Source organism: Pseudophryne corroboree, chromosome 6, assembly GCF_028390025.1.
Source record: "Pseudophryne corroboree isolate aPseCor3 chromosome 6, aPseCor3.hap2, whole genome shotgun sequence".
Classification (NCBI taxonomy): domain Eukaryota; kingdom Metazoa; phylum Chordata; class Amphibia; order Anura; family Myobatrachidae; genus Pseudophryne; species Pseudophryne corroboree.
Genome location: NC_086449.1, coordinates 425986170 through 426000746, shown reverse-complemented (window position 1 = coordinate 426000746; position 14577 = coordinate 425986170). Strand labels below are relative to the sequence as shown.

Here is a 14577-nt window from a genome sequence, read left to right as displayed (position 1 = left end):
CGTTCGCTCACGGCCAAGAGATCACAGGCTGGCACGCTATTGGCTGCTTACTAACGTAATGGTTTGCTATAGCGTAGCGGACGCTGTATCGGGAGCGGGCCGCTCGAGCGACACAAACGCTCGCGAGAATACGCTGTTGGTATCAGGCACACTTATAGGTGAGCGACTACCGTAATGCTACGCTATCAGCGTAGCGGACGCTCGAGACCACGAGGAGATCACGAGCGGCGCAGACGCTCACAATGTTGAACCTTTATATCTAAACCATAAACAATGTAATATGCAGTAAAACCTTAGTGTAGAGATAGGGTGTAGATGCAACACAGTGTAACCTTATTAACTTAAAAGCTGTTCGAGCGTCACCGACGCTCTGAGAATACTTAACACTATAATAAATACACAACTACCGGGCTTAGGGTCTAACGCCTTATATGATTGTTATACTTGAGAAAAGGAATAATACAATACAAGTCATACACTACAATATAACATAGACTAACTAACCAGATAACTATACAGTAAATACAATATAATTACATTTAAGGGAAAATGAGAGAAAGAGGAGAAGAGAGAGAGAGAGAAATATGGCCCATAATAACAAGAAAGACAATATGATTGCGGAGAAAACTTACGCACAAAGGGGAACGATCGCATGCGCCTCTGGAAATCCAGCTCCCGATTATCAGCAATGAGAACCGTTGAAGAGTGAGAGCTGGATGTGATCGGCTTGTCTATTTATGCCCCACACACAATACAATTCAATGGTCCCTACAATCTCATTGTTCATTGGACACAGGAATTCCTCCTCGCATTATAACAATAGGTCATAGGTTGATTCATACAGGTGGGCTGTGACAATTTCCAACTGCTCAGGTGGGTGGGAAACTAGGTTTCCCGCCGCATGGATAAGTAAGTGCAAATAATAGTAAATGGACATAAACTTCTTATGTCCATAACTATTCGCACGAGCGATTAATTCGCTTCAAACCAACACCGGAATATTGCTAATTAAATATTCTTCCGATGGATACTAAACACCACTGTATTACTCCTGTCTGACCCTTCGTATCAAACAAAGAGGGATTTCTCTGTCCATGAACATGCTACATTAACTAAACTTTCAGATTCTATCAAAGGGACCATAATCTACAAAATACATTATATAGTGAAAATATGTAACGATTGAGTCGCACGCTACGAACACATAAACTCTACCGTAAATGCACATACCGTGCGCCTGCGGGTGCCCGCAACAGCGAGTATGCGCACGCACGGGAGAGCGCACGCATGCGCAGCGCGGACCTGTATGAGGTGCAAATATGGCAGTGTGCATCGTGATATTTTTCTGACTTTGACACCTCATACATTAAAATTATACAGTAGTACTGTAGCTATTCTGGGTACAGGGAGACTCTACGCACCTACTGTACCTGACCAGAAAGTCAGATTTTGTCTCTTCTACCTATGCCCTGCACATCTGGAAACCTAATGCATACCCCTCATACATTAAAATGATACAGTAGTAGTGTAGCTATTCTGGGCACAGGGAGACTCTACGCACCTACTGTACCTGACCAGAAAGTCAGATTTTGTCTCTTCTACCTATGCCCTGCACATCTGGAAACCTAATGCATACCCCTCATACATTAAAATTATACAGTAGTACTGTAGCTATTCTGGGTACAGGGAGACTCTACGCACCTACTGTACCTGACCAGAAAGTCAGATTTTGTCTCTTCTACCTATGCCCTGCACATCTGGAAACCAAATGCATACCCCTCATACATTAAAATGATACAGTAGTAGTGTAGCTATTCTGGGTATAGGGAGAATCTACGCACCTACTGTACCTGACCAGAAAGTCAGATTTTGTCTCTTCTACCTATGCCCTGCACATCTGGAAACCAAATGCATACCCCTCATACATTAAAATTATACAGTAGTAGTGTAGCTATTCTGGGCACAGGGAGACTCTACGCACCTACTGTACCTGACACACAGAGCTGTGACATTTTGGGGGTAATTCAGACTGCATCGCTGCAGCGATCACAGTCTGAATTATTTTGTGGAGTGCGCACGCGCAGCAGCCGCACTGCGCATGCACACCCCGGGAGCCCAGTGAGATGCTACCAGTATCTCACTGGCTAAATTGGCCTCTGCCTGATTGACAGACAGAGGCAGTCGCTGGGCAGGAGTGGGCGTGCCAATGGCGTTAGAAAGTTGGGGGAGCAGGCTTCAGCGGCTGCATGACGTCACAAGCAGCCGCTATGACTCGGAACGCGGCGTGTAGCTCACTGCCAGCATGCATGAACTGCGCAGGTAAGAAGCTACTCGCCAGGTACAAAAGCATTGCCGCTGTGCAATGCTTTTGTACCTGTGCGGGTGGGTGGGAGAGGGGTGGCGGGTTTTGGGCCTGACATGTGGGGCGGACCAGCCCAGTGCTGGGCATCCCCACCGCATGTCAGAGTAAATGATTGTAGATGTGCTAAATTTAGCACATCTACGATCAACTCTGAATTACCCCCTAAGTCACCAATTTTAAGTAAAAAATGCATTTACTTAAATTATTAAAACATTATCTATATATATATATATATATATATATATATATGTATGTATGTATATATATATGTATGTATGAATGTGTATATATATATATATATATATATATATATATATATATTATATACACACACACACAAGCTGTCAGCTGCACTCCTTTCCATATATAAAAGAAACACTATAATGGCCGGTGCCCTCCATGGGTAACGACAGTGGTTCCCAGGTACATACAGCAGCTGTTGGCGGCACTCAATTATAATATAAATATCGGATAAAAAAATACTATAAAAATAGCAGTAGATAGTATATAATAATAAAAAATGAGTGAAGGAAAGACTTATTATAAAATCAACGCAAGTATAGTATAGGACTTATCTTAGTGTCAAATTGGAGGTAACGCGTTTCGTCCATCAATATACATACAGTTGGCTCTGTCTACCATTCATTCCTGCTCTGACATGTGTTATATTAAATTATATACAAATACTGTAGGAGGACAGAAGCACAAGCTTGGGGATCAAGAATTTAACTGTACAGCATGCAGTGTACACATATACACATGCATTTGCATTGCATAGCATTATTATTATTATTATTATTATTATTATTATATGTAAATTTTAATACTACAAGTGCTGTAAAATAAACTCTATCCGTTGTAACTAAAACACCCAAGTGGATTGTCATATTCTGATATAGAACATGGAAGTGGAAACACAACATCTCAGTCATGCCAGAAAAGAGAGGGGACACCAGTGTGGGCTTCAGAGGTAGAATTCCATAAAGTCCCAGAGGGAAAAGTTCATGTGCGAGGTTTAGGGGACAGGGCACAGTGAATTGCGTCATCGTATCCCTGCCCCCACTGTACAGTGATATAATTAATCACATTATGACCTAGTGGGGAAGGTCACACTATTCAACACCAATTGCTGTATCTGGGAGGCTGGCCTGGGAGGTTGATCTGTTCTCCTGTAAGACTGGGAGAGGTCTTTACAATTCAGAACAGTAGGCAAGTTTGCAGCACATACCTTTTATCTGGGAGGTTGGTCTGTTTTCCTGGAAGACTGGGAGAGGTCTTTGAAATTCAGGACAGTAGGCAAGTTTGCGGCACATACCTTTTGTCTGGGAGGCTAGTCTGGGAGGTTGGCCTGTTCTCCTGGAAAACTAGGAGAGGTCCATGCAATTCAGGACAGTAGGCAAGTTTGCGGCACATACCATTCATCATGTTTAAAATCTACTGGTCACTATTTTGGTAAACCTCCAATTTCAGGGGAGTGCACAATTTGCTACAGTCTAGCCATCGATGAGTAAGGGACACAGATAATTTGTGGATTTGTAGACTATTGTCTGAGAATATTTTTTTCTCTAAAAATATCTCTTTACTCAACAGTTCTATACAATCAAAAACTGTTTAATCACTTAAATATGTGTTTTCGTTTTAGCTCCTACTGAAGCGCCTTTACGTCCAAAATTAGGTAAGTACATTTTATCCTTTTTATTTAAAATATTTAACAATTTGGGAAATACATGTTTTCACAAATATCAAATTAGACCAGTGATTACCAAACTTTTTAAAATCACGGTGCCCTAGAGTATCAGAATTTTTTTCACGGCACCCCTAGGTGGCGTGAAAAAAATGTTACACACATTTTATGATTACTGATTTTGCCTATTACATTGACTATAAATAATTTGAATTGGTTCTAGACCACCAATCCAAGGCACCCCAGCAAGTACCCCGAGGCACCCCAGGTGTCACGGCACACAGTTTGAGAACCACTGACATTTAATACCAAACTGATTTACTCTTTGAGTGTCTATTTTTTTCTGTTGCATATTATCGATTTATTACACTGTAAACAGTAGACACATTTACTGTGGTCCCAATCTAACCTCAGCTGTCCATACAATACTTGAATATCCTCTGTTAATGCTACAGTACTGTATCCATGAATTCAGATGAGTGATTACAACAAAGCTTTGATGAAGGAAAGAGGACAAGTGCGTCCTTACCATCTCAATATGCCAGACATTTATTATGAATTTTATTTATTGTAAGAGATTGAGAAACAAACATACAAATCTCATATGTTTATTCTGCAGTAAGTACAGAACATTATTAATAACTTAGAATAAATGCAAACACAATAGATATACAGTAATATATTAATGGATGGAGGCAGGTTTGGACTGGCCGAAAGAGGTACGGACCCCACTGCCTAGGGGCCCACCTCCTCCTCTAGGAATCTGGCTCCAGACTGTGCACTTGAATTATACATTATACATATGTTACGTTATACTGCACAGTAATATTGACTATTTTCTACATTGCATTGCTGTTATTAATCTGGTACATTATTATGCATGTACTACAGTATTATAAATATATATTTATCAAGGTGCCCAGAACATGCACTCTCTAATAGTTAACCAAACCTCTGTAGTGGATGACCACACCCCCTCTGGAGATTGGCCACACCCCTAAACATGGGCCCCTACCACTGCATTCCCCCGGCGGGCCCTTCATGCCCCAGTTCGACACTGGATGGAGGTAACACTAAGCAATAACATGTAGCATAGGTGCACACTCACTAATAAACAAAATGACAACAAAAATAGATACAATATAAACATATATAAAATAGATACAATATAAACTGAATGAGTATCCAAAACACCTTGATTGTTCACATACTTAAACAGATGGAACAGATTGAATTATGTCTTCAAAAGTCGTCTCAACAGCATATTTATGAAAAACAACAAGAAAAATCATACAGTATGGTGTAAAATGTATAATAAAAAAATCCACCCTGTCAGGAATTCACAGACCAAGTAGATATCAAAGAGCTGAGCTAGTAAATGTGAGGCCCCTTTAATGGATCCAAGAAAAAGTCAGTGAATAAAAGCTGAAAACACCTTGTAGTGTAGGAGGGGTTTAGGTCACTCTAATGCCATTTTTCCATCTAAAATCCAGGTCTGACTCAGATTACAAAACACGGGATTCATGCCTTGTCACAGCGGCTTGAAACCATGTTCACACAGTAGGCTGGACACAAGTTATTGCCGGAGATTCCCTCTGCCGGTGCTTGGTGAAGACATCATCTCCAAGTGCTGGTCAGCGGCTCTCCAAATGGTTTTAACGGGACCTGGGTCGCATGATGCATATTTACCTGGGTCCTTTCCAGGTCCGATCCTGGTGTATACCCTGTTCGGATTCCCGGATTATTATTTAGGGACCCTTTTTCACAGAGGCGCGACCAGGGATGACCCAGCAATAAGATGAGTTATTGCGGCAGGGGAAAAGGGGTATTAGTATTCTGCTTACACTTTCTAAACTTGTGTCAATGCCTCTCAGAATATCTTTCCTGAAGTCAGCTGAAGATGTACCATATTCTTCCTTTTATTCATACCAAATGAAAATAGCATTTAAAAAAAATGGAAAAAACACATATAGCGTATTATTCTGAAGAAAAAAAAAAAGATTTTGATATAATAATAATTCTTACAGTATACACAGTAAACAAAACAAGCATATCACATATTCTGTATGTATGGAGAATTTATAGTGTGCCTCAGCTCTAGCTGTAGAACAGATGTACTATGAACAGAATAAAGACCAACAGAATGGTCGCCAGCAACCACCCTGGAGATCCTTATGTTATAAAGTCCTCCAGTAGAGAGAGAGTTCTCTTTTCAAATACTTTTTGACCATCTAATATATGGTCTTTTTCAGGTGCATGTTATACCCAAAGAGTTCATTAAAAACACAGAAGATTCAAATCATCACCAGCAATTCCATTTATACTAAATCAAAGTGTTGTGCCGCATTAAACATCATGCATGTCACGACAAATCTGCAGAAATTACGTTATGTTCAATAGTATTCTATGTTCCAAAATGAACTTCCCTATTTACGATCAAGTTGAATTAAATAATGTGATGACATAGCCAGAGGTGATGTGAATCATAACTAAGAAAGATAGGAATGACATATTTAAAAAAATCATTATGTAACAGATTCTAAAGTTTCTAAAACCCATTTCAATTCAAACTCTAAATTGAAGCCTTTTTAGTGATACAGTTTTCAGATTATAAATCCATTTCATTTCACGTTTGGCTAGCCTTATTTCTGAATTCCCATTTTTCCAGTTGTTTTGTATGTGTTAGATACCCCCAAACTAATTTTTTTCAGAACAATGATGTATATGACATAGAAGGGGTGGTGGACAGGATGGAGAGGAGCAGGAGTGGATCTGAATGGAGCAGTGTGCAGAGTGGAATGGACTGTGTGCAGAGTGGAGTGGAATTGTTTGCTTTTTATTTTTTACTATAAAACTACTTATTGGAAGACTTCACACACACCTGCATAAGTAACCAGCAGTAGTGAGTGGGCATTCCCTAGGATCGCCCATCACTGCTTAGGTGATGTCTGTGAAGTGGGCTGCTGAGTGGCACTTGACTGGCTGATCAATGTGTCCAGGGGATGCAGTTTATTTCCCAAATACCGGGATCCCGGAGGTCAAAATACCAACGCCGGAATCCTGACATCAGGGAAAGTGATGGCGATCAAAATCCCAACAGCCGCCCGGTATTCCCTATAGGGTGGTGGTCCACGCCACCACCGAAGGGGAAATATAATAGTGTGGTGAGAAAAGCATAGCGAGCGCAGCAAGCCCATGAGGGGACATGCAGTGCTCGAGGTCAAGATTTCTACTGTCGGGATTCCGACTGCCGGGATCCCAACAGTCGGGATTTCACACTGAATCCATGGGCAGCATTGATGGGGACACATTGTGGGCAGAGCTACTAGCCATCCCATCAAAAACCCTGCAATGGTATAACCATCAATAGTTATACTGTGTGTATGCGTAGAAGCATTCATAGCTTTGTGCATACTTATATTTGCTGAGCTGCTGACACCACTTCTGGGTGTCCACTTCTGTATAGAAGCTGACAGCCATTGGATGGACATTTGAAAGCAGCATCCAATGGCTGGAAACTATCGTTTACCCGCAATTCGATGGAAAAAGTACTTCCATCGAGTCTGGAACATCAGTGGTTGCTAAACATTGGCTTCCGGTGTCCTGCTCTACTGCTTTGTTCATATGCAGACTTAACAGCACTGAAGACACCAAGAGGAGCTACTGCCGGGCTGCCACTGCTGGCCACAGTGATCGGAACAAACTGGGAGAGAAGCCGCAGCTAATGTGAGCAGTAGCTGCTTTGTCTACTTTGCAGTCCACCTGCCTGATAACTACTGGCCTCTGGGGGGCGGAGATGCTGGTGCAGGGGGACAGAAGGACCATCTGATATTGGTGGCTGCCATGGTCACATCAGATGTGACCATATCAATGAAAGTCAGCCAGGGGTGGTCTCATGTTACGTGGTAACGCCAGGAAGGTGATTAAATAAACAATATTGGCCCTCATTCCGAGTTGATCGCTCATTTTTTCGGTCGCACAACATATTCGCAAAGTTGCGTTAGTGTAGTAAATTTGCGAACATCCGCCCCCAACGTATTTTTGCACATTCGTACGCAGTATTACACAAAGTGGGCGTACGCCAAATGACATCGCAGTAATGCGAAACCATCGCAGCATTGCGAAGCCTTCGCAAAAACACATATTTCATTGTAAAAATACTAAGTTGTAGTACATTTACTCATTTTTCCTTTAAATTGCACACTTTTCGGGTAAAACGCATTTTTTTTTTTTTTAAGGCCCATTAAGTGAACTTACCCCTTTCATTTTATAGTCAACAAGCCCTTGTCAATTACGAATCCAATTAGTGTAATGATTGTTAATGTTCCTAAACAATTAAGTCAGGCCAAAGAACCTGATTAACACTTTGTTGCCATAATTGCCCATCAACATGTAAAAGTGTTGTATGAATAATTTTTGAACATTTTCTAAAAACTTTTTCCTTTTTTAAAAGATGTTGTTTGTGAATGAAGGTGTTTACATGTTTATTAACACAATAATCTCCTAACTGTTTGTTTTATAAAAAACTAATGTTACATGTGAGTAATGTTTAATGAAAACTATTTTGGCCTGCCATTTTGCTGATCATTTTTTGCATTAATAAGCACAACCCCCGGTTAACTTGAAACATTTGTTTTTATTTTTATTTTATTTTTTAAACATTAATAATTATTTACAATAAAAGTAATTCATGCAAATTTTTCTAATTCGTCCAAACACCGTATTAATCCAGCAAGGTGTTGACGCATTGTGCCAATAATGCCTCGGAAACTTCCAGGATCTCCAACTGCAACATCTGAAATTAAGATGCAACAGAAACATTAATAACTGAATTACATTACTTATTATCCAAGAAAGGCACAAAGCACACTTAAATGCAGGCATGTCAAAACAGCTGGCCTCCAGCTGTTGTGAAACTACATCTACCAGCATGTCTTTTCCCTGTTTTGTGGTCAGAGAATGCAAAATGTGTGTCAGGGCATGCTGGGATGTTTATTATTTCTCCAGCATGAGGGACGCAGTTTGGACAGGCCTGCTTTAATGCCTAAGTGACTACATCATGGCTGCTTTAAGGCTAAATCAGTAGCATAATACACAATCCTGCTCAGCAATGTTTTTTAATTTCACTAGAAAGTGAACCACACCATGTTGTCCATTTCCTACTACGGGAGTTAAATTTAAGATGGGAAGTAGACCATAGCAAACAAACAAATTAAACATGTTATCTTGTAAAAGTGGACATAATTTAATAGTTAATCTGATTGGTTGCTATGGTCAACATCCCATGTTAAACATAACTTCCATCTTAGTAAATGTAACACTATGTTGTCATTCATTCACATCTGGACTGTGGAAAATTAATTTTAAGGAGGTTTGTTCCTGCATGATCACACAGCATATCAACATCTTCCGAAGGACTACATATCCTAGCATGCCCACAATCCATGTAAATCCAGTTCCAAAAATAAGGTCAAACAGGTTTATTCTTTGTAATTTTGCATTTTCTGAGTGTTACTTTAACACCACAAATCATTGTGTTGTTCTGCTGGCTAACAAAGTGAAGCATGTGTTTTGAAAGTGCAAACATTATGAATAGAGAGGCACAATTGTAAAAGACTAACAACATACTAAACTGCACTCATCTCTAAATTTTTTAGAAATTTAAATAAACAGATTAAACTATGTAGTCCTGGCAACCCTGTCCAACGAATTAGTGTCGACCTAGAGTGGACACACAACACATTGCACACATAAACACTACATATAATGATACTCTCAAAATTATCAAGGCAACATGAACACCAGCAATAAGAGCTCAAAATGTGTACCTTGCTAGATGATTTGCAACAGTACAGCAGTGCATGTTTGTACATTGTAAGTGTAAGTAGGTCATATTTTGATTTGAAAATTAAAAACACTTACTTTCCAAAGCAACATTAGGGTCACCACTGGCCCCATCAGGGGCTTCTTCTGCCCATTCTGTGGGTGGTGAAGGCAGCTGGATGGGGGAAGGAGTAGGGATTGGGGAAGGAGGAGGGATGGGGGAAGGAGGCTGGATGAGTGAAGGAGGAGGGTTTGGGGAAGGAGGAGAGATGGGGTAAGGAGGAGGGTTTGGTAATCTAATTTCTGAGGGAGGGTCTGATTGAGAGGGCGAGGGGGGCGGAGAGAATGTTAGGCCATTAGAGGGTGAGGGGGCTGAGAAGGGGAGTTGGAAGTAGAAGGAGAAGGGGAATGGGAAGGAGGAGAAGGGGTCACAGAAAGAGAAGGAGAGGTGGCCTGAGAAGGGGAGTGGAAAGTGGAGTGGGCCTGGGAAGCTGAGGGGGCCTGGGAAGCTGAGGGTGCCTGGGAAGCTGAGGGGGACTGGGAAGCTGAGGGTGCCTGGGAAGCTGAGGGGGACTGGGAAGCTGAGGGGGACTGGGAAGCTGAGGGGGATTGGGAAGCTGAGGGGGACTGGGAAGCTGAGGGGGATTGGGAAGTGGAGGTGGAGTGAGAATGGGAGGGGGACTGGGAAGTGGTGGGGGAGTGAGAAGGGGAAGGGGGCTGAGAAGGTGCCTGTTGTTTTTCGTTGCCGTTGTGGTCGTCCTATAATGATATTTAAGACAAATTTTACTTTGCATGTTAAATTACATACTAAACAAATGTAAAATTCACTGTTCTGTTCCATGTAAAAGACACTGTGTTTTTTTTTTTTAATTTTTTTACAAAATACATTTTAAAAACCTCTTCATGTTGGCCAGAGCAACCAAAATGAGTTCAAACAATTTTTTGGACGCTCATTCCTTAATCTATTCCATAGAGTCATATTGATTGGTCTAGGCAACATCACCAGATCACTCTTCAATCCACCCTATTATCTAGACACCACTAATCAAGTTTTTGTGTTCAGTTTCCTGCCTGGGTATTAATTCAGGACAACATGCACTTGTTTGGTGACACTTTGCTACAGTCAGTACTGTTTGCCCTAACCACACACACTGTCCTATTTTTTTAATTTGTTCACTCAGTGTTGCAATTAGCCTACCACTTAGTGTAAATTTGCACAAATTATGCTAATAATCTTATGTAATTAACTTACTGCGTGCATGCATTTCCCGGATTTGCTGGCGGATCTCCGCCAACAGCTCTGGAGTCCTCCTGCGGAGATCACTCCATCTCCTCTCAAGCTGGATGATTGTCCGCCTGCTGCGGACGCGAGAACGCAGTAGGTGGCGGACCTCCGCATAGGCCTCGCGCTTAACCCGATTTGGGATGAATCGCCCAACGCGGCCTACGCGGCGGTCCATCACCGCAACCAGGACGCGGAGCTCCCGCCTGGTGAAAGGTGCCGCACGCATCATGGCAATGGCGTTTTCCTTATTTGGGCATATATTTATAGTGTCTGCTAGCATGTGATTGGTCCAAAATCTATGCAGTCATTTCTAATAACTTTATTGATCTTTGCAATGCTGGGAAGAGCAGAGTGTTAATTAGCACGAGCGGAAATACGCATTCGCAGAAGTAATTTTTAAAAAATTAAAACATAAAACAAAATAAACAGACACAGACACACACACAGTTTTGGGTAAATTTAGATACATATCTGTGTACTCACCACAGTTTGTGTGATCATTCAGCTGGACAGTCACAAAGTGGACAACATTCAGTTTCATTTGTTTGTGTGTTTGTTGAAATAAACAGGATTTTAGGATAGAAAACAAATAAGGACACTATTTAGCAACATCACAGTATTGTTTTTGCAAATAACACATTGTAAGCTTAACGTGTTAACGGATTTTTTACAACATAAATATTACATATTCCAACGCAACAAATTAATTACACAATGGCTTTACAATAGCAAACAAAATGACAAAATTATTCAAAAAACAAAAGCATACTGTGTTTTTATTTTGATTAAAAAATAGAATCTTAAAACACTATACCTGAAATATTCCGCAACAATGCTTGCCCTGACTTGGCTCCCCCTCCGTGTAACACTCCCCCCACCGAAGTGTCGGACAACCCCTGGCTCCTCATCAGGCAATTCCTCTGTCTGAGGAAGCTCTACGCTACTCCTTACCGCGATGTTGTGTAGTATAGCGCACAGGACCACTAGTTTACTTGCCATCTCCGGCGAATACATGATGTCGCCACCAGTGCGGTGGAGCACACGAAACCGCCCTTTAAGGACCCCAATTGTGCGCTCCACCAGCTGCCTAGTGGCAGTAAGCGCGGAGTTAAATACCGTCTGTGGTCCTGGCCTGGGATTACGGTAAGGAGTCATGAGCCAGGGGGTGCAAGGATATCCACGGTCTCCTGTTTGATGAGAATAACAAATTAGAAAGAGTATATTTTTTCAAAATTAGTAATTTCATGTCAAAAAAAGTGGGCCAACTCACCCAATAACCACATGTCTGCTCGTTGACTTGATCTTAATCTGTGCCATATCCCTGATTGTCTAATGACATACGCATCATGGGAGTTTCCGGGAAACTTTGCATTCAGGGAAAGGATCTGGAGGGATGGCCCACAAACAACCATTACATTCAGAGAATGAAACAGTTTCCTGTTTCTAAAAATTTCTTCATTATGTCTTGGTGGCTGAATAGCTACATGTGTGCCATCCACAACCCCAATAACATGTGGGAAGCGACTACCACCTTCCTCAAATTGCCGCTTCACCACATCTAGGGCACCAACATCCAAAGGCATAGCAATAAATTGCTTCACACGCTTTAGGAAAGCCTGGCAGACACGCCGCAGGACCTTACTGAACTGGCCCTGCGACATGCCAGCCAGGTCTCCAACCACATGCTGATAAGAGCCTGTAGCCAAAAAATGTAACACAGCAAGGAATTGTGTCAATGGTGGTATTGCTGTAGGATACCGAATTGAAGACTCCAGATCACTCTCTATTATGGAGAGAGTGTCTAGGATTAGATGTGGTGGCAGCCTGTATCTACGCACAACAACATCATCTGGCATCCCAAAAAGTAGGACACGGGGTTGGAAAATTGGTGGCCTAGCACGCCTCCGTTGCCTTGGTTGATGAGGAGCCGGTTGTGGTTGTGGGGCTGGCGGTTGGGGTGGGAGTGCTGCCGTGGGTTGGGGAGGTAGGGCTTCTGCTGCGATAAACACTGACATCACACACTTTAAAAAAATATAACAGATATGTTGAATAAGACACAAGCAAACCTCCAAAAATATACATCAAAACATTTTTTAAAAAAGGGTGTGTCAACTTACTGCAGGAGCATAAGACATATTTTCTGTGTTCAATTCCGTATCCAAATGAAAATGATACCAAAAAGGGTATAAAAAAATTAAAAGTTAGAAAGCTACATATTTAAAAAACATTTTAATATAAATCTAAAAAAAAAATATACTCAGAGCATCAAACACATCACAAACACCTTCAAAAAAATTAAGCAAAATAGGCAAAAAAAACATTACAACACAACAACCAAAGTTATCCCTTTAGTAGCTAGTACAGGCAAGAACAGCACTACTTTGCACAACAATCCTTGAAATACATTTAACATTTCTTATCAAGATGGCAGACAAACATAAGCAAAACACTTTGAACAAACAGGCACCAACACAGGCCAAGGGCACTTACCTGCTCCAAAGAAAACAACAGTCAAATTTGAGTTCAAAATCACACTCCTTGAAAACAACAAAAAGGGGTTACTTCACCCAGAAAAATACACCTACAAGAGAACAAAAAAGACATTAAAAACAACATAGAGACCATTAACACAAACAGGCACCAACACAGGCCAAGGGCACTTACCTGCTCCAAAGGAAACAACAGTCAAATTTGAGTTCAAAATCACACTCCTTGAAAACAACAAAAAGGGGTTACTTCACCCAGAAAAATACACCTACAAGAGAACAACAATTACAGTAAGATCAACATAGTAACATTAGTCCACACAACAGCAACACTGAAGCACAGGTTTAGTTTAAAAAATGGAGAAACCAAATATATATGTGTTAAAAATAATTACAAATAATCATCAAAAATATAATTAGTAAAAAACATTATGAACAAGACGAATGCACGAATACTCACAAACGGATTTTCGCAAAAATAATGCTATACCGTCTATATTCTAAACGCGAACAAACGGACAAATGTATGCTTGACAATTACTCACTCTGAAAAGCACAATAGCACCTTAACGCACAGCACAACAAACTCCAAACTGACAAATACAAACTCCAAACTACCAACACTCACAGCGTGCAAAGTAGGCCCTTAAATAAGCAGTGCAATCATTACCAAGATTAACACTGTACACCTGTGTGAATGAACGCCCCGCCCGTAGGTATAAATAAGCACACACCTCGGCGTACACACGTCATCGCAAACATGGCTTCTCGTGAGGAAATAGCAGCAGAGATGGCCCGCATTGCAGAGCAGCAGATGGCATTGGCTAAAAAACGCCTAGAGTGCCAGAAACGGCTGTTGGAATACGCCTCTGCGGATTCTGAACAGGCAGGACCTAGTACTCTGCAAATGTCTGCTTCTGAGCCCCAACAATTGAGT

At 41.2% G+C, this 14577-nt stretch overlaps 1 protein-coding gene across 4 annotated transcripts in view; it reads left to right on the top strand.

Moving 5' to 3' along the window:
* The window catches only part of RELN (reelin), an 856893-nt gene that overhangs the window by 310973 nt on the left and 531343 nt on the right, over positions 1–14577 (top strand). For all 4 annotated transcript variants that reach the window (XM_063927014.1, XM_063927013.1, XM_063927012.1 and 1 more), the window contains exon 5: positions 4005–4037. In XM_063927014.1, the coding sequence (XP_063783084.1) occupies positions 4005–4037 (33 nt within the window). The remainder of the gene's footprint in view (positions 1–4004; positions 4038–14577) is intronic.